The sequence below is a fragment of the Heterodontus francisci genome, chromosome 7, assembly GCF_036365525.1.
Source record: "Heterodontus francisci isolate sHetFra1 chromosome 7, sHetFra1.hap1, whole genome shotgun sequence".
Taxonomy (NCBI): domain Eukaryota; kingdom Metazoa; phylum Chordata; class Chondrichthyes; order Heterodontiformes; family Heterodontidae; genus Heterodontus; species Heterodontus francisci.
In genome coordinates, this window is record NC_090377.1 from 54,289,554 (window position 1) to 54,313,960 (window position 24,407).

Consider the following 24,407-nt stretch of genomic DNA (forward strand, 5'->3'; position numbering starts at 1 on the left):
TGCACACTGACAAAAATGCAACATAAATTTTACCTCAAGAAAGCTTTTCAAATTGCTCCAGTTTTGAAAATTATTTGAAGAAAAGCTGTATGTAAAGTACTGGTAGTTATAAAAAATATTTCATCAACACAACAGTCTGAATGGTACTGATGCAACCTGGGAAGTTAGGCACGCAGCCCACGTTTAGATTGTTTCACACAATTATTCATTTTCTAAATCTCTATCCTCTATTTTATGTAACCTCTATTTTAACAGAAAGCAGTTAATAGATTAACCTCTTTAATGGACTAAACCCATACATTTTCACAACAATGCTTTAGGACACAAGTGCATTAAAGTCCATTCCATGGATTTACGCTGCACCAGACACATCTGTAATTTTCGTCTGCTCTTCAATGTGTTCTTTATGTGAACAGTGCAAATTGTCTATTACTTCTTCTATATTGAACTAACAGCTCTTACCAAGGGCCTGGGTATTGGTTTCTGTGGTTTCTTGGAGCCAAGCTTTTTCATAGCATTGTAATATTTCTTTTGTTCTTCAGTCATGAAAATATCTTGACCTCCAAAGTAAAGTGACAAAAGCATACTGGTTATAACCATTTACATAACAAACTTTTTGCCAATTTTACAACACCCAGGAAGATTTTTTATGAAATACACCCCTTACTTTTGTCTCAATAAATGTGAGATCACATGAATTGTATTGGTAACTGCGGAACTTATACGATTACATTTAAAGTATTTAATCACTCACATAACCATTTTTTAAAAATCTGTAATTATAATTACTTTTAAAACATATTCAGAAACAATACTAGAAATTCTGCTTTTGGCTTTTTCTAAATTACATTTGAAGTTATAAAATGTTGTTTACTTTTTCCTTCAACTTTGTAATAACCTTAAACCTTATTGCCCAGCATGTTTTGCACTAATTAATTTATATGTATCATAACTCTTACAGCATTAATTCTTGGTGATAATTAATCCAAGTTTCAACTGAGCCAGGCTACATAAATTCAGGGAAGAGAACAGCCAAAACAAATGCTTCAGGGGATTAGGAAATAACACTGCCATTAAGAGCAGATTTTTAATACTAGGAACTATATAGCTAATTTGTGCAATTTAATTTTGAATGAATATTGAGATATACATCTAAGATTTTTACCATCATTTAAACACTTGGCTTCTTATTCTGTAATGTAACTGAATTTAATAGATTTTCCTTAACATCACATGGCTCAGTAACTTAGATGATATGCTGTTTTATAAACAACATTGGGCTGAATTTTCCTGGCCCTGCGGTAGCAGGCCTGGAGGCAGGGTGGCCGGGAAAATAGTGGGGAGTTGTGTCTGGATAGCTCCCCAATGCATTCCGGCCGCCAGGGAAGTTTCCCAGGGATGGCCTGGGAAACAGATCAACTGCTCATTGCATGGAAACAGGCAGTCAATTTACATACTTAAGGCCCCAATTAAGAGCAATTTTTCAGCACTGCTGGCAAACCTGCCATGTGTGGAGACCGCCAACTCCATGGAGGTAACCTCCCTGCGGGAAGCTGGAGGACCATCGGAGTCAGAATCTCCGTGCCCCAAAAAGGGGCTGCCATCAGGAAAGGCCACATCCATGACCCAAACGTTTCCACTAGAGGGGCTGCCCCTTGACTCTGAGGGTCCTCCTGGCCTGGCACCTCTGAAATTTCCATTTAGATTTACGTCTTCGAGGGTGTCTCTGTGCTGAGGCACCCTCATATTCTCCGACTTGTCTCGGCAGCACCCAGCTCTCCAAGTGATTGGGCCAGCAGCATCGGAGCCCACCGGCTGTCTGTTCCAGGATGGTGAGCACGGAGCTCATCAAGTAGGAGGCCATCTCCGGGAGGATTGCATGGCCAGTCTCCAACCCAGCAAGTGTAGGCTCGGTTGCCCCATTTGATCCCGCTGCTGAGGTCCTGAAGCCCTCAGGAAAATTCTTCCCATTGTGACAAAATAACAAAGATGATTATAATACAGAGCACACAATAGGTAGGCAGCGGGCGAAAAGATTGTACCGTCTGCCCAATAGCTCTAACTGGGGAAGGGGGGAACCAACTGGTGGCTCCACTGTACAGCCAAAACAAAGGTCAAAACCTACTGGTATTCCTACTGAGAGACCATTGAGCAGCCTCCAATGAGTAGGAAGATTTTATGGGTGATGGGTCTTCTTTTGGATGTTTGGGAGTAGCCTCCATTGATTCGGCCACTCTACATCCAATACCATTGAACGGAGCATCCACAGCGTATGCTCTGTCCATTGGTACTTGAAATTGTGTCAAGGACCAACAACTGATATAGTACTTCAACTTAAATAAGCCAGTTTCCCTCTATTTTGGGGTCTGCTTGAAAATTGAATTGGGTGACGGGAGATGATTTAAAAAAATTCTGGCAACTGCCATGTTTTTAGTGTTAATGGGATAGAAGACAGATGAAAATCACCATGGTTATATTTTTATTGGATAGATGCCCCTTAATACTCAGTCATTGTACAGTTAGTTTGACAGCCAGCTATGGCCAGGGTTTTGCACCAGGATTATCTTAACACAATGTTGAGTTTGGGATGGACTCGATGGGCCAAATAGCTTCCTTCTGTGCTGTAATGATTCTATGACAATTATGTGAGTTTGTTGTATTTTCCCTGGTAATAGCCTTAAGCAATCTAACAACATCTTCGGATATATAAAAATGTAGTCATTGGTTCAGTTTGTACCTGATTGCAATTCTCTTTTGTATTTGAGAGGTTAGATATTCAAAATCCAAGATACTAACAGTTCTTTTCTGGCATATAAGAGATAGTTCACTTTGAATCAGGGCAGTAGGAAAGTACTGTTTTATTTCCTTTTTTTAAAGTGTAGTACAGTATTTTGCATTAGACAGTATGCAACATCAGAAGTGTGACTGACTTCTGAAGTACAGTGGACAGAAAACGCGCAGGCACTTAAAAGTTTTTATAATTTGAAATGGATTGTTGGCTGGAGCAATGGTACTTCCCAGAAATCCATTAGGGTTCAATTGCAGTAATTCTGCTCATCCCATAATTGATATCTTTGGTGAGGATGTTATTGTGCATTCTGGACCTATCTGTCTTGCTGACTCATTTTTACTGACTAAGTATCAAGTCTACTAAGACCCCTAGCTCTATTTAATTTTACCCAGAGCTATAATCACTGTTTCTTAATATATGCAATAGTTTACACACAAATTTCATCTGCCACCATTTCGTCCACCTGCACATTTTATATAACAAAATCTCTGTGTCCCTGGCTATCTCCTTAGATTTCAGTTTTGTGTCACCTACAAATTTGACCAATTTGCAGAGAGCTTCTGAATCCAAAATGTTAATTTATGTTAGAAACAATAAGATTTCCAAAATTGATCTCTGGTGCATTTCCCTCAGTGCTTTTCCCTCCACTCTACATCATTCTCATGTACTTACTGCATCAGTGATTTTTTATTCATTCCAAGGTCTTATCTTGGATCCCCTTTTAGAGTTTATCTTTGCTCACCTACATAAATTACACTCACTGCTCCAGTCATTTAAATATTTAATTGTTTAATGTTTCAAATAAGAAGTGGCCTGTGTTGCCAGGTGGTAATGATGGAAAATGTGACGTGTAAATTACATAAACATTACTGTCTCATTTGAATTCGTCCACCTGTATTTGGGCAGAGGTTTTGGCATCCAGTGGAAGTGATACAGGGAAGTCAGTGCGGCTGCAGAAATGAGTGGGCACTCAGCAGTATACCCAATTTTCTCTCTCCAACTACTTGATTAACACTGGAAAATGGACGCTAAACTGGAGAAAAATCTGCCTTTTATTTTCAGTCTTAACAGATTGTTTGATTCATCAAGACATTTAGCAGAGAATTTGCACCAAAGTCAAATGTATACAAAGAATGAAATATTCCATTTATTAAGAAAAATATTTTGGGACTGAAATTCTGGGGTGTACAGTAAACTGGCATGAGTTAAATTTGGGACAGAATCCAGATCAGCCATATTTTTTGCTTTTTTGCAATTCTGATCAGCTCAGGTGGAGAGGGAGGGGCTGAAAGACATGCAGGCATAGATGGACAGTTGTCTGGCACATTACTGGCTTACAAAGCACATTTCATTCAGGTTGTCACTTCTAGGCCCAGCAGATCCAATGCTTGCTGAGAGAAGGCATAGGTTCCAAGACTTTAAAGATGGTAAGGCAAAAACTCATCAATGCCAATTACCTTCTGAATTCTGCCTCACCATTCCCTGCAGGTAATGATTTTTCTTTTTTAACTTTAACCATTGGCCTGATACGGACATGGGCACCTGCCTTACAGAAGCAGGGGGCTGCACTGATTTTCCAGTGGCACCACAAGGTGGGAACCTCAGCTGTAAATCTACAAGCATGGGCCACTTGCCTTCAGTACCTAAATGATCACCACCACCCATGCACCCCGCCCCCCGCCACCCCGCCAAGTCCACTGTCTCCAAGAGGACCTCCTCAAAAGGATCAGCAGAATTTTGAACCTTGTGAATTAAGAAATATTCTCTGATTCTGTACATGCCTGCAATTTAAGATTTTATAACACTGCTCAGTAAAATTACAAATATAGAGCAGTTCTTCAACTGAAATAAAAAGAAATACATACAGAACACCCTTGTTATAATGCAATATGTGGGAGCCAATAAAAAACATGCACTTGCAAGTGAAGTGGGCCTCATTCAGTATACCGTAATATTCAATGTAATGGATCTGGCAGCCTCAGAGTGTTTGAGTCATTCGTAGTTGCTACCCTTGTCAATAATTCTTCTCCCTGCTGTTACTGCCCTTAATTGTGCAATCAGTCACTGTCATTACGCCACAAAGAACACAGAATTGGAAAGACAGGAGAAAAAAACTAAATGAAACATGAAAACAGAAGAGAGGAGTAGATCAGGGAAAAGTGAACAGAGAATAAGGTACACAGAACAAAGAATTGCATTTAAAGAACAGAGAAACAGAGAAACAAAAAGGAGAAACAACATTGGTCCAATATTAAATGAAGACTCAGTTCATAGAAAACTAGAAAACAACAAGGAATCAAAAACAATACACAGAAAATTGGGTCCAAAAGGAAAGAAACAGATTCATATGATGAAGAAAATGCAAAACTAAATCAAATGCACAGTTGAAGGAATCAGTGACAGGGAGCAGAGAAACAGGAAAATAAATTAGAGGTTAATAAATAGAGAATGAAGAATCATAAACACAAAATATAAAATTATAAATCATGGAACTGATAATCAGGTATAAATAACAGAGATACTGACTTATGGGAGCAATTTCTCACCTGAAAATTTGGTTGTCAGAAATTAAAAATTGGGGCAGGGGGGTGGTGTTGGGGGCACCTCAGTTATTCCACTTATGCCCAAGGGCTACCTTTTGCAATTTTCAGCAGGTCTGCAAATGGCCGAGCAGCCTCTCCATGTCAAACAGGCACAAGGCTATTTAAATATGCAAATCAAGGCCCTACGCCAATTGTGAGACAATGATTGCAATTTTCAGTTACAAATGGGTGCTCTTCCCATTTGTACAGGCATGAGCGGCCACTCAAAAAACAGCCCAAGAAGCTTTCTGTTTTTTTGTTGATGGGCCCAAGAGGAGCCAAAGTGCTTCTCTTGTTGCCCACAAAAGACTCTGACCCACTGTGAGCTCATTCAATGTCCTCCTCCTGGGATGACCTTCCCCTCTACTCCCCAGCAAAAACCTTGTGGTTGACTCAATATGGACCTACTGCCCTTCCAGAACCAGTGAGCTGTAATGGGGCACTCATTTCATACGCACAGCTTGCCGATGGTATGCTAATAAGGCCGAGGCCTCAAAATGGCTCAGGCCTCATGCTGGCATGAACAGGTATGTGGAGCAGTCATTCTGCTGACTTTGTGATCTTTTCGAACGCTTCCTGAAAACTGCCCACATAGGATGTACCATCTGCTAGACAGATTACAGAATTACTGGCACAAAAGAAAATCAGACAGAGACATTGTAGAATAAGATTCGCAGAATACAGAACAACACAGAACAGATATACAGGAAATAAAATTAGTAAGAAAAAAAGAACAGAAAACAAGAGAGGATTGTACTAAATATACAGAACACAGAATCATATAGAGAGCAGAGGCTCTCACAAAGAGCACAGAATCAAAGAACAGAAAATCAATAGATAAAGGCTAATAAAAAAAAGCAGCAGAGTTAAGTTTGCAAAATATAATAAAAATAAAAAAACATGCTCTACAATTGATACACATAAAGGGAACACAAGCTACAGCAAAAGTTACTGCAGAGGTGACAGATGGAAAATAATATCCATAAAGAAACAATAAATTGAGAAATACAAAAATAATGTTGCTATGTTGCTTGTTAAATGTGAATATTAGTATAATTACAGATTCAAACTGTCAGGTTTCTGCCACTAATGGTTAATGAATCTGTATGGCATAAATCCACTTGAAGGAAACACAGGAGTCACTATGTGATTGAATGTGTTGAACATGACCAAAAATACAGGGCTGGATTTTTAGCCCCAACCAGTGGCAGGAATGGAGATGGGCAGGCATGGAATTTTGCCCCAGTTCCCCAGCTGGGCCATTTTTCCGGAGGCCGGATTGAAGGGGTGGGAGCAGCAGGGCTACCCAACCGCAAGCGGCAGGTAGCCAATTAAGCTGCTTAACAGCCTATTAAAACCTGTTGCCAGAGGCTGACCGATTTTCCAGTTGGCCTCCAGGTCCCCTCTGGCAGATGATGACCAGTTGCAAAGGTGTTAGAGAGGGTGCCTCCATTTTGGGGTGCCCTCTCCATCACTTACCTGCCATGGCATCCTGCTGCTGCTTTCAAGCTGGAGGGCTTCCAGTTTCAAGAGCCCACCTGCTGTCTTTAATTGGACGGCGAGCTCACCCTCTGGCCATTAATTAGCCCATTCAGGGAAAATCACAGATGTTCCCCACACTGTGTGGGCTTCTGACCCTTATTTGAGCCTGACAGTGGGGTTCTGAAGCCAGCAGGAAAATCCTGCCTGTGGTGTCATAATTCAGTTTTTTTAAAAAAGGAAATACTCCCCATAGTGCTTTTGTCCCTTGACAAATGACGGAACTGACCTTGAGGGAAATCTGCACAAAACTGTAATCCAACTAGCATTTTATAAACACAATATTAAGGCAGTAAGTATACTGCTCCATGGGCATATTAGATGTACTAATTTTCTAATAGGGCAAAATACTTATCTTTTTCTTCTGTTGATTGAAGTTGTCAATAATGACACCAATAAACAGATTTAAGGTGAAGAAAGATCCAAAGATGATGAAAATGACAAAGTAAAAATACATGTACAGATTGTATTCATACTCAGGCTGTAGTTTATCCTAAAGAAAGACATAATTTAGGACAAAGAACTTTAAAATACTGAAAACAAATGCTGTATACATTTTGTTCTATATTGATTTGACATTCATGTTTTTAAGCACCTTACGTAACATTAAGATGGCAATGCAGTCCATACAAGCTAAATTCAGAATCCATAGAAGCATAGAATATTACAAATTTCATTTCAAATTAAATGAAGAGAAGGAAATGCATTATAGCTTTATAAAAATTTGCTCTCAGGACTATCTCTCTATCCAAATGGACAAATTCCTCTGAAGTCCATGTGCCATTAGCTTTACCATAAGTGCCTTGTGTGTGGAACGTTATAAAACCTATATAAACCACAGGCACTACAATTTCTTTATCTATCCTTTCTGCTACTTCTTCAAAGAATTTTATGAGGTTGGTCAAGCACAACCTGCTTTTTATGATATGCTGTTTATGACAGATTCTGGCCCCAATTAGTAATTTCATGCAATATTATCAACCTTGGTAGTTTACCAAGCACTGTCTTTTTGAAGAAGGGAAACACATTTGCTACCTTCCAGACTTCTGTCACAACTTTCCTTTTCACAGAACTTTGGAAAATTATGGTCTAATTCCATTTCCAGATTGGTTACCTGTCACCTCCTTGGTAAAAGGTGAGGCACAAAATGCATGTATAATTTTTGCATTATCATTTATCATGCCTTCACCAGTCTCACTTTCAGTAGCCACACTACATCCCTAATTTTTCTTTTTCTCTTAATATAAATACAAAACTTTTTGTTATTCTTCACATGCCATATTTAATTTTTAAAAAACCATTGCCTTTCTGATGCCGTTTTTACACTTCTGGTATGCTGTTTCAAACTAAATCCATCTTAATTCTGGGTGATTTTTCTTCTTGACATTGCATTTTTTCCTTCTTTTCAGTTGCTTGTTGGTTCTATTCAACCAGGCAGGAGTGTCTTTAAGCCTGTTACCTGTACGCTTTGCACCTGTACGCATTGGTCTATCGCATTGAGACACAGCTCTTGAAGGAATTCCATAGTTCTACCACTCCCCTAGCCATATTGAAATCTTTCAGGTTCACACTGACAAGACGTTTAAAATGGATAAATTTGGTCCTTTTAGAATTTGACAGTTTTGTTTGGATTTTTACTAGTATCTCCAATCCTTGTAACGTCAAATGTGATCACTGGTACTTAAAGCCTCAGCCACTTTTATGTTGAAGATTTGATTGTTCCCCCTAACAAAAACAACTTGCATTTACATGGCATAATCAGACAGAAACAAATTAACACCAAGACAAAGGAGCAGACATTAGGAAAGGCAGCCAAAACCTTGGTCAAAGTGTTAGATTTCAAGGAGCAGCTTAACTGAGGAGAAAGAGAGGTGGAGAGGCAGAGTGGTGTAGGGAGGGAATTCAGGAGCTTAGGTCCTATACAGCAGAAGGTATGGTTGCCAATGGTGGGGCAAAGGAAGTCGGGGATGCACAAGAAGCTAGAATTGGGGGAACGCTGAGTTCTCACGATGGTTGTCGGGATGAAGGAAGTTACAGAGAATTTTAAAAGTGGGTTCTGAAGAAGGGTCTCTGACCTGAAACATTAACTCTGCTTCTCTCTGCACAGATGCTGCTAGACCTGCTGAGTATTTCCAGCATTTCTTGTTTTTATTTCAGATTTCCAGCATCTGCAGTATTTTGTTTTTATTTTAAAAGTGGGGTTTTGGTAAGCTGGGAGCAACAAACTCAAGGGGCTGGAGTTTTGTTTTGGGGGCGTAAACCTGAGGACAACATCTGGGTCCCGACCCAGACCATGTCGGAAGCAGTCACCTGACATGATATTTGTAGCAATGATCAATTAATGGCCAGAGGGCACATTCACCATCCAATTAAGGATGGCAGGCAACCTGGAGGCCCTCCAGCACTGATTGAGTTGCAGCCTGCTGATGCAGGTAAGGGAGAGAGAGGTCACCTCAAGATGCAGGCACACTCTCAGCACTTTCAAAATTTTGAATAGTCAGATCATTCATAGCTTCCTGACCACCATTGTGGAGGGGGATCACCTCCAGAGGGCGGGCTGCAGTCATGAGCACTGTTACCATCAAGGCAGGAGGCGTGCACTGTTTAGTCTCGTCCCACTTCTCCACAGGTCACAACATCTATTTAAATTTTCCCATTTACCGATACAGTCAACAAGATACTCTATTTTTCCCAGAATAAAGCACCCCAACCAGGTTTCTTTAATAAACAAAAACATTATCAGTTTATTATCAACCAAGTCTTAACCAATATACACAAATTGAAATAATTATTTATCCTTGCCCCTCACACACACATACATACACAACCGATTAACTGGAAAAATTAAAGGGATTTTTGATTAAAGCTGTTACACAGAAAACAGAAGGAAAAAAAATACTTAGGCTGAAAATAAGGTATGGAAAGAAATCCTTTGATGTGATTTGGTGCCCAAATGCATATAGACAGCTGTCAATGGGATCTTCCGAGAACAGTTCTTTCCAGGTGATGTTGAAGAACAGTTTGGGTAGGCTTTCTAACAGATGCAGCTACAGAGGCTCCAAATTGGTCTTACAGCAGGAATGCAGCACCAAGGTTTCAGTTCCCACACATTCGATATACAAGGTTTCTTTAAACATGCAGGGGTTATTTAAATACAGGAGGAAATAGGAATCTGAAACATTGGATACAGAATTTGTTTTCAAGAGAGAGAAAGATGAGCTGTTCTTCTTCTGTTGCAGGAAAAAAACAGCAACTGGCTTTTTAACAGTTCAAATTGAAACTGAAAACATTCCAGAAGTTCCTGATGTCCATAAATTTTGGCTTGTAACCTTTTTGTAAACATCATATCAAGTCAAAAACAACCCCTGCTGGGTTGTTATTTGAAAACAGGTGCCTTCCAGTAACTGTTTACACTGTTCAAACTCAGTCAAACCTTCTGGTGACCTCCCTTAAAAAACACCCAAAGTTCCAGCATCCATGGAATCCTTTCAGTTTTAAAACACAAATTCTTAAAATTTAGCAAAAAATAAAGAAAAAAATGGAGGCACCCATAACAGCACCAGAGCAGGGGTTTAAATCTGGCTGGAGTGCTGACTACCAGTCTGGGAGCCAGCTTCCTTTCACTAGCCGTGCTTTTGCCGCAGTGTGGGGCTCGCAGGCCAACTGCAAATCGACGTGGGGGAGGGGCCATTGGCTACCTGCCGCTTGCAGGCGAGTAACTGTTCCACTCCCAAACTGGTCTTCTCTAAAATGGCACGGGGGTGAGATGGTGCCAGCAAAGCAGCATGCCAGCTGGCAGCACAAGATTCTGGGCTCACCGGCCTTTGGTCGTGCCCCATCGTTCTTCAAAAATCCTGTCCATGATGTTTTCTCCTCTTTGTTGGCTCTTTTAAAAAATGAGTTATAAAACAGTCTTCCATTAACGCTTGAAATCCTTTCCCTATCTTACCAGTAGAGACACAATTGTCACAGCCAATTTCCATTAAAAACTCCTATAGTACAGTTAGTCCCTTACGCCTCACTGTTTTTATCTCATCCCACAGTTCCCGATCAAGGCCATCTCACCCTGTTTCTGGGTTTCTATGGAATACTAGTTTACCTCTGTTACTGTCTATTAATTCTATCCAAGTATTTCTGTGCCCGCTCTTTCCTTTTTTATATCCTCTCTCACATGAGTCTCAATATTGGAGAACTGCCACATCATCTCTTTTTCTCCCAATATGAGTTAGGCCAACTGCCAAAAGGAAGTTTAGGGTTGTAGAGTGTTTGATGGCGTATGCAAAAGAAGTAATGAGATTCAAATGTGAAGCGATTAGAGTAGCGATGAAGGAGAAAATGGCATGGGTAAAGGTAGGGAGCAAAGTGAAACAAATAAGATAGACAATTACTGGGAGAGGTAAGGCAGTTTTGGGAAGGTGGTGTCAGGATGTGGGAAAAAAGCGTGTGGATTTTGTGGGCATCAACAGTACTGGAGGTTATTTTGTGATGTAGTAGTTCAGGGAATGAGGTTGTGAAATACAGTCATGTTAAGGAACTGGAGTGCAAGGGTTTGAGGTGAGACCGAGGGGACAGAAGTGGCATATGTGTGGGCCTGGTGGGAGGGGAGTTTCTAGTATTGTGCAGCAATGGCAGGGGTTACTGGGGTATTAGGGTATCTGGATCTGGGAGCACGGGGTGAGAAGATGTTTTGGAATGTGTCAGGATGCTTGCGCTGAGTCAACTTTAACATTTGTTAAATGTTGAATATAAAAAGTACAGTGGAGAACTGAAAAAGGTGAGAGTGTATAAGAATAGATTAGTGGGTAACATAAAAGGGAAACTAAAAGTCTTTTATAAACATATAAATAGCATAAGGGTAGTTAAAGGAAGGGTGGTGACAATTCAGAATCCATAAAGAGGTCTTCTTATGGAGGCAGAGGGGATGACTGAGGTACTAAATGAATACTGTCCATCTGTCTTCACTAAAGAGGAGGATGCTGCATCTAGTGGAACAAAGCCCATATCTTACAGCTTTTGTTACACATGAAGGTGTGCTTCAGTACCACAGAATGCCCTATGGATTAAGTTCAGCACTTAGCGGATTCCAGTAGATCGTTTCTTCAGTCTTGTCAGATGTTGAGGGGACGCTCAACCTACTTCATGATGGCATTGTCCACGGAAGAGATAAAGCTGAACATGATCAATGATTATCAGCAGTGCTCACTCAACTTGTAAAACACAATTTGATGTTAAACAAGGACAAATGCACATTTGTGGCACGCAAGATTAACTTTCTAGGTTACAGAGTGACAGCAGCTGGAGTGAAGTCTACACACTTTCTGACTGGAAAGACACCAGCCTCACTTATGATAGGTTGTAACTTTTGCATGCCACTGACCATTCATAAGCTATCACAACAGTTAACAAGAATGTCAGAGCAAAAGCAGATGAAATCGCAAAGCGACAAGATAAAACAAAAGCAAACTTGGACAAGCATACAGATGCAAGGGAACCACAATTTAAAGTTGGAGATTGGGTTAGAATCAAATGGCCAAATTGCAACCACTAACTTGCTTCATCAGTATCAGGTCCAAAGCAGATTAAACGTTTGCTGGGTACCGATGCTTAACAGTTGGATGACAATACTAAGTGGAATACGAGACATTTAATAGGGAACAGACCAGGATACTTTGAGGATAGTGGTTATGAGGATACATTTCCTTTTCCCATGAGTGATATTGATCATCCGCCTCATCAAGCTGATCAAACAGATCCACAACCTCAAATTCATAAATCTAATCGCAGACCTAAGAGACTAAGACTAAGAGGGGCGGCACAGTGGCGCAGTGGTTAGCACCGCAGCCTCACAGCTCCAGGGACCCGGGTTCGATTCTGGGTACTGCCTGTGCGGAGTTTGCAAGTTCTCCCTGTGTCTGCGTGGGTTTCCTCCGGGTGCTCCAGTTTCCTCCCACATGCCAAAGACTTGCAGGTTGATAGGTTAATTGGCCATTATAAATTGCCCCTAGTATAGGTAGGTGGTAGGGAAATATAGGGACAGGTGGGGATGTGATAGGAATATGGGATTAGTGTAGGATTAGTATAAATGGGTGGTTGATGGTCGGCACAGACTCGGTGGGCCGAAGGGCCTGTTTCAGTGCTGTATCTCTAAACTAAACTAAACTATTTCTGTACTTAAGAGAAAATTGACAAGTTAAACACAAAGAAATATATGTTTGTTGTTTAGAATACTTTAATTCAAAAATAATGTCTTTAATCAAAAGGGGAAAAATGTAGTGTTTGTTTGATCTGTGTTTGATTGTATTAATCTGTCCACTGATCAGTATTCACTGTGCTTGATTGATTAAGCCTATGGGTGGAGCTGAAGAGTTTGAAACTGAAACTAAAAGACACAGAGCTTGAATATTCTACAGAAAAAGAGACTGTTCTGAGAAGACATGTACTGAGATCTTGTAAGAGCTGAGGTAGTTTAAAGTGCTGTAGATAAACCAGTTGGTGAGTTAATACAAGTGTGATATCTGGATTGCTCAGAGATAAATCAGATATACATAACATATCCAGCAACCCGGTGTAGACATAACACTGCCCAGCCCCCTTGTCAGTTAAAATTCTGCCCAATATTTCGAGACAAAATAAACTTGCATTTGGAAAAATATGGGTCAATAAATAAAAGTCAACATGGATTTAAGGCAAATTGTGCTTGACGAACTTGATTTGAGTTTATTGATGAAGTTACAGGGGGATTGATGAGCATAGTGTGATTGATGTTATATATATGGACTTCCAAAAGATATATGATAAAGTATCACATAATAGACTCGTTAGCAAAATTGAAGCCTATGGGATTAAAGGGGTAGTTGCTGTGTGGATACGTTATCAGCTAAGGGACAGAAACCAGAGACTAGTGATGATCAATGGTTATTCATACTGGAGGGAAGTGTGCAGTGATGTCCCCCAGGAGTAAATGTTGGGAATACTGCTCTTTCTGTTATATATTCTATGCTGTATCCTTCTATGATTCTAAGTGTTCTTAACACTGTGTGAACCAATGCAGGCGCCAAGATGAAAATGGCAAAATGCAATCAGCCTCACCTGCAATAGTGCCATGAACACACTGTCACCTAGTGGAGACAGGAGTTGGAGGATTCAAGGAAAAGTAATCAAAATGAATCATGCAACAAAATACATCAGCTGAAATAACGTGATGGAAACAGAGTGGCAGAAAATATGCCATGGAAATAGGCATGGCAGTTACAGGAAACAAGAGTTACATTTACAGGAAGCATGTACATATTCAAGAATATATATACTTTTTTTACTCATTTAGCATGTTTAACCTGGAACTCTAAATGAAAGCTTTTTCAGGTTAATTTTGATTTTGGTGAGTTTCTTTCAATATATTCATATTCCCAATACTCTTCACCCAAGTCCCAAATTTTGCTCTTGTTTGTCAAAGTTGCTGCTTGATATGTGGCCCACAAGTTGGCTTTTCTAACTTTGCCTTAGTAGGCTATTTCAGCCTTCCCCTCGTTTGTCACTAATATACTGCATAACATGGAAGACATGTAGCGGGACACATGACTGTAACAACTAATCTGATTGCTGCAAAAAAGTCAATGCATTTAGAATTAATCCTGTAGACAATTGGCTGAGCAGAAACAAGCAGTGAAGAGCTGAATGTAATCACACTAATCACTAAAACAAACAAAATTGACCATCGATGGATGGCTGCCAAAAGATTGCGGACGGAACCTTATCAGCCACCCGGAGGCTGCTTTGGAGGTGGGAGAGAGGGGAATTTGTGAAAGTTGTGCTTTGGCTCATCTACCTAATACGTTCCCACCTTCAAGTGATCTAGCTGGAGGCAGGTTCAGAACGGCAACCAGCCTGTCAGGGGGCGGATAGCCAATTACTGGCAATGAAGTGCCCAATTGGGAGCAGAATGGTCACACTACCGGGATTTTCCCGATGGCAGACGGGCCCCCAGCTGAGGCTGAAGCCTGGCAGGTGGTTGGAGATGGCCTCCCAGTGGCAGTCCGAGACTGGGGGCCAGTGAGGCCTCCTTTAATTCTCACCGGCAAACCCCACCACACCCCCCAGAGGCACAGTTGTTATAGGGCTACAGTTGTAGCAGCAGGACATCCTGTGGATGGGCACCCCCTCCACAATGATGGCCTGTCAGCTGTGGCCACACTTATTTTAATCGATTTTTTAATTCTTCAGAGGGCACCTCCATCTTGTAGCATTCTTGTTGTCTCCTTCCTAGGTTAGCAGTGCTCACCTCTCGGTGGGGCTGCCAGCTGCCCACAGGCCCGGGCGATCCGATTGGCTTGCCTGCCACCCCCAATTAGACGGGGCTCCAGGAGGCGGCCGCTTAATTGACCGCGTCTGGGAAGATCGCACAAACGGGCTGGATTCAGACATCATCAGGATCGGAACCCGCATATGGCCATGATGCCTGAGAATCCTCTAAGGTGGTAAGATTCTGCCCTGTGATTGGGATGTGGGAGATTCATGAGAAAATTTGGGAGCCAACTTGCAACATTAACACATCTATGGAATTTACCAATACAGTCTTGATCTGCAAAACCTGGCAGCTTCAAGCTGTTGTCACTTAGTCACAAAAACTATTAATACCATGCAGCAGTGTTCCTGGGTTTGGTTCTTTTCCCCCCAACATGCTTACTTTGAAAAGTTACTGATTATAACTTTGTTAATAAATGTAGTATATAAAATTGGCATTCACAGAGTGAGAAGAGTTGCACAGAAATGCAATAAGGTGGGTGATATATTTATTCACAAAATAAATTGGGTTCTCTTCCAGGACTATCTTCCTGGACCAGATATACACTGTCTACTAGGCAGTCTTGCATTTCTGTGATACACTCAAAGGATTTTGAATTCAATACTGCCAACAGTCATGCTGCTAATAGAAGTAAACTTCATATTAGCATCAACTTTTATTGCATCGAGTTCATTTCAGATGAGCAGTCAGCTAAAATTCATTTTTTTTTTCAAATGTCAATTTTTCAGAATGCCCTTGTAAATGAGTAAATGACTAAACACATATGGTTCATACAATAGCTGCCCAGAATAAAGTGAGTTTCAGACACAGAAAGCATTTCTATTCTATGTTTCCAGAGATCGTGCGGTGGTGTCCAAGTTTATTTCTCAGGATCCACAACTAGCTCTTACATACTAACCAACTGTAAGTATCTGATTGTTAGATACATTAATTCCTAATTACATTTCGATTTGGAATGGACACATTATTTTGTTTATGAGTTTGTTCAGCGCCTTAAACCAGTGCTTTCAGTAGTTTTATTCGCCCCGACACACTGGCCTCAGCAATTGTTCATAAAATGTTACTGGCCCAGGATTTCCTGAATGGTTTAATCTGTGACTTACAGCATAAATTACGCTGTTTCATGCCCCGATCTTCCCGTTGTCAACGTACTTCGAAAAAAAGTAATTTGAATATGCTACAGAGAGCGTAATGACGAATTAGGAACCTCAATAGTGACGTAGTCAATGGCTGACCCCATCTGCATCACTGAACTAATTAAGCAGACTAATATTAAAACATAAGAAATAAGAGCAGAAGTAGGCCAATTGGCCCCTCGAGCCTGCTCTGCCATTCAATAAGGTAATGGTTGCACTTTTATGTCAACTCCAGTTTCCCACCCTATCCCAATATCCCTTGGTTCCCTTAGAGCCCAAAAATCTATTGAATGTACATCGTGACTGAGCATCCACAGCCCTTTGGGGTAGACAATTCCAAAGATTCACAACTCTCTGAGTGAAGAAATTTTGCCTCATCTCAGTCCTAAGTTGTTGGTCCCTTATCCTCAGACTATGACCCCTAGTTTAGACTCTCCAGCCACGGGAAACAACTTCTTGGCAGCTACCCTGTCAAGCCCTCTAATAATTCTCTGCATTTCAATAAGATTACCTCCATTTTTCTAAACTCCACAGAATATAGGCTCATTCGACTCAATCTCTCCTCAAAGGACAGCCCTCTCATCCATGAAATCAATATAGTGAACCTTTGTTGCACCCCCTCTAAAGGTGAGTATATCCTTCCTTAGGTAAACAAACTAAAACCGTACACAGTACTCCAGGTGTGGTCTCACCAAAGCCCTATATAATTGCAGCAAGACTTCTTTTTACTCTTATACTGCAACCCCCTTGCAATAAAGTCTAATGTACCATTTGTTTGCTGAACCTGCATAACCTGACATGACATGGCCTGAATTGTAACATTTCAAATCCTTTTACTGTGCTGAACTTGTTCACATGTAGAAGTTTGCTTTGAGTTATGGATGTACTCAGATGCTATAATCTGTTTTTGTACCATTTATTTAGGAGATAGTTTAAGTTACCTAGAAAGTTTCCAATTAAAAAATGGAGGCTGGGAGGCAGGGGACAGGAGTTCAAATCGGACATTGCTTTGCCCGTTTCTCAAGATGAAACAAGGGTGATAAGGTCTTGCACTCCAAGGGCGCCTTTTATAGGTATTAGACCCCATGTATATTGGTCACAAACTGAGTAGACCACACTGTGGTCATGCACGGCTCAGTTTTAACGGTTCCTTCCTTGACATAAACAGCCATCTGATGAAGGGTCACTGACCTGAAACGTTAGCTCTGCTTCTCTCTTCACAGATGCTGCCACTATTTCCAGCATTTCTTGTTTGTGTTTCAGATTTCCAGCATCTGCAGTATTTTGCTTTTATCCTTAAAGAGGAGGCCACCGATATGAAGGTAAGTTGATTCATTTTAATTTATCCACAATACTACTGAAGACAACTGCCAGCCAGCACTTATCACCTCCCATTCGCATTCATTCTGCCGCCAAGACAACTCTCCCCACCCCCACCCCTATGAGCACACTGACTAGTTTGGATCCAAAAACAAGCCTAAACAAATTTCTTTTTCACTCCCACTTTTATAAATGGCATGTGCACATGCATACGTGCACCAGTGCCATTATTTTTCAGTATACGTAGCGACAAGAAAACTAGCATAAATCCAGGAAATTCACCTCATGATTGATTTGACTGGAAGGATGAGCTATGATAATCAGTTTTGTATGATTTTGATGAGGGTATTGGTGGAGCAGTACAAATGTTCATGGATATAATTCACCTACCCCATAATTTCCTGTGACTTTTACAGTATAAATTGAACCCAACATGCACCATTCTCCAGGAAACTCTCAGTAAAAGTACTTCCAATGGTGAACAAACCTTGAAGTAGGGAAATGCTATATTCACTTATAGATCTTGAAGACCATGATGACTTTGGTAATACTAACAATGTATGCAGGAAATTATGCTATGGGATAGTGCTGTACTAAAGCTTAACACAATCATCAGAAATTCGGTGGCAACCAAAATTAAATTAACAGATAGTGAGATTTTTCTGAAGTTCAAAAAAAATTTAATCTTTCAAATTTTCTTTCCAAATCCAAGGGGTAGACTATGGGAAATTGAACCAATTTTTAAACTGAATTGCTTTCTAGCTCTCATGTGTCTGGTGATCTCGGGCTGATTAAGATTTAAGGCTGTGGTTATACTATGCTACTGATTTGAATTAGAATTAGAATTAGAATTAGAATATTACAGCGCAGTACAGGCCCTTCGGCCCTCGATGTTGCGCCGAGCTGTGAAACCATCTGACCTACACTATTCCATTTTCATCCATGTGTCTATCCAATGTCCACTTAAATGCCCTTAAAGTTGGCGAATCTACTACTGCTGCAGGCAGGGCATTCCACGCCCTTACTACTCTCTGAGTAAAGAAACTACCTCTCACATCTGTCCTATATCTATCACCCCTCAACTTGAAGCTATGTCCCCTCGTGTTTGCCATCACCATCCGAGGAAAAAGACGCTCACTATCCACCCTATCTAACCCTCTGATTATCTTATATGTCTCTATTAAGTCACCTCTCCTCCTCCTTCTCTCCAACGAAAACAACCTCAAGTCCCTCAGCCTTTCCTCGTAAGACCTTCCCTCCATACCAGGCAACATCCTAGTAAATCTCCTCTGCACCCTTTCCATAGCTTCCACATCCTTTCTATAATGCGGTGACCAGAACTGCACGCAATACTCCAGGTGCGGTCTCACCAGAGTCTTGTACAGCTGCAGCATGACCTCGTGGCTCTGAAACTCGACCCCCCTACTAATAAAAGCTAACACACCATATGCCTTCTTGACAGCCCTATTAACCTGGTTAGCAACCTTCAGGGATTTATGCACCTGGACACCAAGATCTCTCTGCTCATCTACACTAACAAGAATCTTCCCATTAGCCCAGTACTCTGCATTCCTGTTACTCCTTCCAAAGTGAATCACCTCACACTTTTCCGCATTAAACTCCATTTGCCATCTCTCAGCCCAGCTCTGCAGCCTATCTATGTCTCTCTGTACCCTACAACATCCTTCGGCACTATCCACAACTCCACCGACCTTAGTGTCATCTGCAAATTTACTAACCCACCCTTCTACACCCTCTTCCAGGTCATTTATAAAAATGACAAACAGCAATGGCCCCAAAACAGATCCTTGCGGTACACCACTAGTAACTAAACTCCAGGATGAACATTTGCCATCAACCACCACCCTCTGTCTTCTTTCAGCTAGCCAATTTCTGATCCAAAGCTCTAAATCACCTTCAACCCCATACTTCCGTATTTTCTGCAATAGCCTACCGTGGGGAACCTTATCAAACGCCTTACTGAAATCCATATACACCACATCCACTGCTTTACCCTCATCCACCTGTTTGGTCACCTTCTCGAAAAACTCAATAAGGTTTGTGAGGCACGACCTACCCGTCACAAAACTGTGCTGACTATCTCTAATGTACTTATTCTTTTCAAGATGATTATAAATCCTGTCTCTTATAACCTTTTCCAACATTTTACCCACAACCGAAGTAAGGCTCACAGGTCTATAATTACCAGGGCTGTCTCTACTCCCCTTCTTGAACAAGGGGACAACATTTGCAATCCTCCAGTCTTCCGGCACTATTCCTGTCGACAATGACGACATAAAGATCAAGGACAAAGGCTCTGCAATCTCCTCCCTAGCTTCCCAGAGAATCCTAGGATAAATCCCATCTGGCCCAGGGGACTTATCTATTTTCACACTTTCCAAAATTGCTAACACCTCCTCCTTGTGAACCTCAATCCCATCTAGCCTCGTAGCCTGAATCTCAGTATTCTCAACAACATTTTCTTTCTCTACTGTAAATACTGACGCAAAATATTCATTTAACACTTCCCCTATTTCCTCTGATTCCACACACAACTTCCCACTACTATCCTTGATTGGCCCTAATCTAACTCTAGTCATTCTTTTATTCCTGATATACCTATAGAAAGCCTTAGGGTTTTCCCTGATCCGATCCACCAATGACTTCTCGTGTCCTCTCCTTGCTCTTCTTAGCTCTCCCTTTAGATCCTTCCTGGCTAGCTTGTAGCTCTCAAGCGCCCTAACTGAGCCTTCACGTCTCATCCTAACATAAGCCTTCTTCTTCCTCTTGACAAGCGCTTCAACTTCTTTAGTAAACCACGGCTCCCTCGCACGACAACTTCCTCCCTGCCTCACAGGTACATACTTATCAAGGACACACAGTAGCTGCTCCTTGAATAAGCTCCACATTTCGATTGTTCCCATCCCCTGCAGTTTCCTTCCCCATCCTACGCATCCTAAATCTTGCCTAATCGCATCATAATTTCCTTTCCCCCAGTTATAATTCTTGCCCTGCGGTATATACCTGTCCCTGCCCATCGCTAAGGTAAACCTAACCGAATTGTGATCACTGTCACCAAAGTGCTCACCTGCATCTAAATCTAACACCTGGCCGGGTTCATTTCCCAGTACCAAATCCAATGTGGCATCGCCCCTGGTTGGCCTGTCTACATACTGTGTCAGAAAACCCTCCTGCATACACTGGACAAAAACTGACCCATCTAAAGTACTCGAACTATAGTATTTCCAGTCGATATTTGGAAAGTTAAAGTCCCCCATAACAACTACCCTGTTACTCTCACCCCTGTCGAGAATCATCTTCGCTATCCTTTCCTCTACATCTCTGGAACTATTTGGAGGTCTATAAAAAACTAACTAAGCAATTTGCACACGACTGCAACTGATTTTCACCAACTTTCTGCGGTTCATGAGTGTCTGTTCCTCATTGGTAATTAGTAAATATGCTAGAAAGCAAAATATTATTTACAAGAAGAGAATGCTGCTGTACAGAGGGCTATGGGTATCCTTGCACATGAATCATAAAAAGTTAGCATGAAAGTATAGTAAGTAATTAGGAAGGCAAATGTAATTTTAGCACTTATTTCAAGGGGGATGGAGTATAAAAGTAGGGAGGTCTTGCTACAACTCTACAGGGCATTGGTGAGACCAACCTAGGGCTGAATTTTCTGGGCCCCCCGCCGAAAAAAAAGGGTGGTCATGGAGTGGCCTCAATCTTCTGTTCGGCGGCTCATTTAAATAGCCGGGGCGGGCCGCCCCCCCCACCCCCCCCACCCCCCCACCTCCGCCACCCCAATCACGTGGAGGGGTTGGGATATCCAACCCCAGCAGTGGCGTCAGCTGCCCAAGTGCAGGCGCTGATGCCATTTTAAAGGGCTGTCTGTACTACCAGGAAGTTTAAATATTTAAAGGTACAATAAATAAAAATAAAGACATTTATTCTGCCCCTCTGTCACCACCCCCATAATAATTAATTATTTTCCCTCTCCCCCACCAAAACACTTACCTTGTCTATCCGATCTTCCCTCCCCACCCCAAAACTGCACAAACTTTAAACTCCAACTCTTCCCACCACCCGTTACACCCATGATGTTTCTTTGACCCCGTTCCCCCCCACTCCCACACTGATAAACTTACCTCCTCCCCACTCCCCACCTCATTTCCCGGGACGGTGATCCGAAGGCGTGGGAGTGCCGGCCACCGGGCCGAAGATCGCAATGGAACATCAGGCGGCGACGTGAGTGTCATTAATTAATTTATTTTAATTTATTTAAATTAGGGTCCCGTCGCCAAGCGGCGGGGTGGCCACCACAAGGCCTCACTGCCACAAGTAATATTGGGTTGGGCCCTCCTGGCGTCGGGGTGCGTGGTGGCCCTCTCCCAGAGGCATCTTCAGGCCCCCTCTGCCACAGAACCCGAAGCCTGGGGGAGATCAAGATCCAGCCCCTGGAGTACTCTGTACAATTTTGGTCTCCTTACTTAAGGAGGGATATACTTGCATTGTAGGCAGTTCGGAGAAAGTTCACAAGGTTGATTCCTGGGATGAAGGGGTTGGCTTATGAGGAAAGGTTGAGCAAGATGGGCCTATACTCATTGGAGTTTAGAAGAATGAGAGGCGATCTTATTGAAATATATAAGATTCTGAGGGGGCTTAACAGGGTGGATGCTGAGAGGATGTTTCCCCTTGTAGGGGAATCTAGAACTGTGGGGGCACATTTTCAAAATAATGGGTCTCCCTTTAAAGATGGAGATGAGGAGGAATTTCTTCTCTCAGAGGGTTGTTAATCTTAGGAATTCTCTTTCCCAGACAGCAGTGGGGGCTGGATGATTGAATATATTGAAGGCTGAGTTAAAAAGATTTTTTACCTCTAAGGGAATCAGGGGTTATGGGGGTCAGGCAGGAAAGTGGAGTTAAGGCCACAATCAGATCAGGCATGATCTTATTTAATGGTGGAGCAGGCTCTAGGGGCCAAATGGCCTACTCCTGCTCCTACTTCTTACGTTCTTATGTTCTATGGCTATGTTCTCTTTCTCAAAACATTAAGTTATCTCCTTCATTTTAACAACGGATCGTTCTGAGCAGTTTTTAAACCCGCCTTCACATCACGCTAAAGAATTGTGCTATGTTTTGTCAAGCCACAGGAGTGTGATATGGTTTCCCATGGGTCTCAAACACCATTGAATATCAATCTTTTGGGACCTGACTCCTAATTTATGCTATCATTTTCATTACGAAAAAGTGAAAACTGTTTAACATTATAATTGCTATGTAAGTGATTACGCTTGCCAATTACATTCACCATCCCTAGTGATTTACGAATATGGCACATCACCGTAAATTCCACATTAATTAAAGTAACTATTTTTAAAATGATAGGGATAAACATAATTGTATTAATAATATAGTTAAGTATTTCTACAACTGTAAGGCATTTTCAAAGGGCTCAGCATGTGATAGGGTATTTTGGCCTAAAACAAATACTAATTGGAATATAAACCACTGTCAGTATACTATCTTGTCCCTCCCTAGAATTTGAGTATAAAAGAAACTGTTAAAGAAACTCTGGTGTTGCAACCATAGGGAATGAGTGACTTGGTCAGTCACTGGAGAACTACAGTCAACACGCAGTTGACCACTCTTGGGTGATTTTAGGTGTTTTGCTTGCTTCATAGTTCAAACAATTTATTGATAGTGCCAAGTGATCATCGATAGTAGTGTATGTTTTGATATATTTTGAGTGAACCTAATAAAGTTGGATAATTAATCCAAATATTTGAGTGCATTCCATTATTTCCTGTAATTCTCATGTATGTTTAATGGTGTCAATTGGAATTTGAGATATTTGAGGTGACTCTGGTTGTTTGATCATCTTGGTTATACCAAAAAAAAAATCCTGGTTTGGAAACCTCTTACAAAAAATATGCTAAAAAGTTTGGAAACAATTGGAATTTAATCTAAAATGCTATCTTCTCTGCTGAGAATGTTTTCCTTTGAAATGATAATGTTACAAATGATTTTTCTTGTTTTCAGTGTGTAAGGATTAAATAAAAACTTGTGCAAGTTTTAAAAAAACAAGACTTGGAAAACTGTTTAAAAAGGTGTTTGTTTCCTTTTCAGTTGGGAAAGATTTAAAAAATGTGAAGTGACGCAATTGCGTGCTTATGAGAAGTTTCCTCTGACCCCTTGCAAACAAGCAGCTGACAGCTGTTTTCTTTTCATTCAATTCACCACACAGCTTTTGTATTGCTGAGTGTAAATTTATATATTGGGCATTATTAAATTTTAAGTTTCTAACTTGATAAATATAATTGGACAAATTAACTCATTGGCCTCTTAAGCAGAGCCACAATAGATTTTTTGTTTTTTTTTTCTTTAAAATAGGCGATGATGGAGTCATGCAGACCCCCATCTGCCAAGAATGAGGCATACTAATTTCATCATTTGAACATTGATTTTAAGCTGTTGCTGGAGTGAAGAAATAACTTGTAAAAGAGATCACCGGACCTTCGACTGGAGGACACTTGCATACTAAGAGACGATGCTTCTGGAGACAAAGAACTACTCTCTGATCCAATTAACCCAAATGGATTTTGATCACCAGACATTTAAGGTGTAAGGAAGTGCATGCTAGGGACTGCTAAGATGATACAATCCACAAAGCCAGAACTGGTTAAATCAGCTGGTCACATGACTAACCAGATGGTCCAGGCTTTTGAAGG

The 24,407-nt window shown here is 41.2% G+C and overlaps 1 protein-coding gene across 1 annotated transcript in view; it reads right to left on the reverse strand.

Moving 5' to 3' along the window:
* scn1laa (sodium channel, voltage-gated, type I-like, alpha) overlaps positions 1–24,407 on the reverse strand; it is a 222,916-nt gene that overhangs the window by 11,411 nt on the left and 187,098 nt on the right. Inside the window, exons 24-25 of the mRNA XM_068035216.1 lie at positions 7,268–7,405; positions 463–567 (exon numbers count right to left, since the gene is read on the reverse strand). Coding sequence (XP_067891317.1) covers positions 463–567; positions 7,268–7,405 — 243 coding nt within the window. The remainder of the gene's footprint in view (positions 1–462; positions 568–7,267; positions 7,406–24,407) is intronic.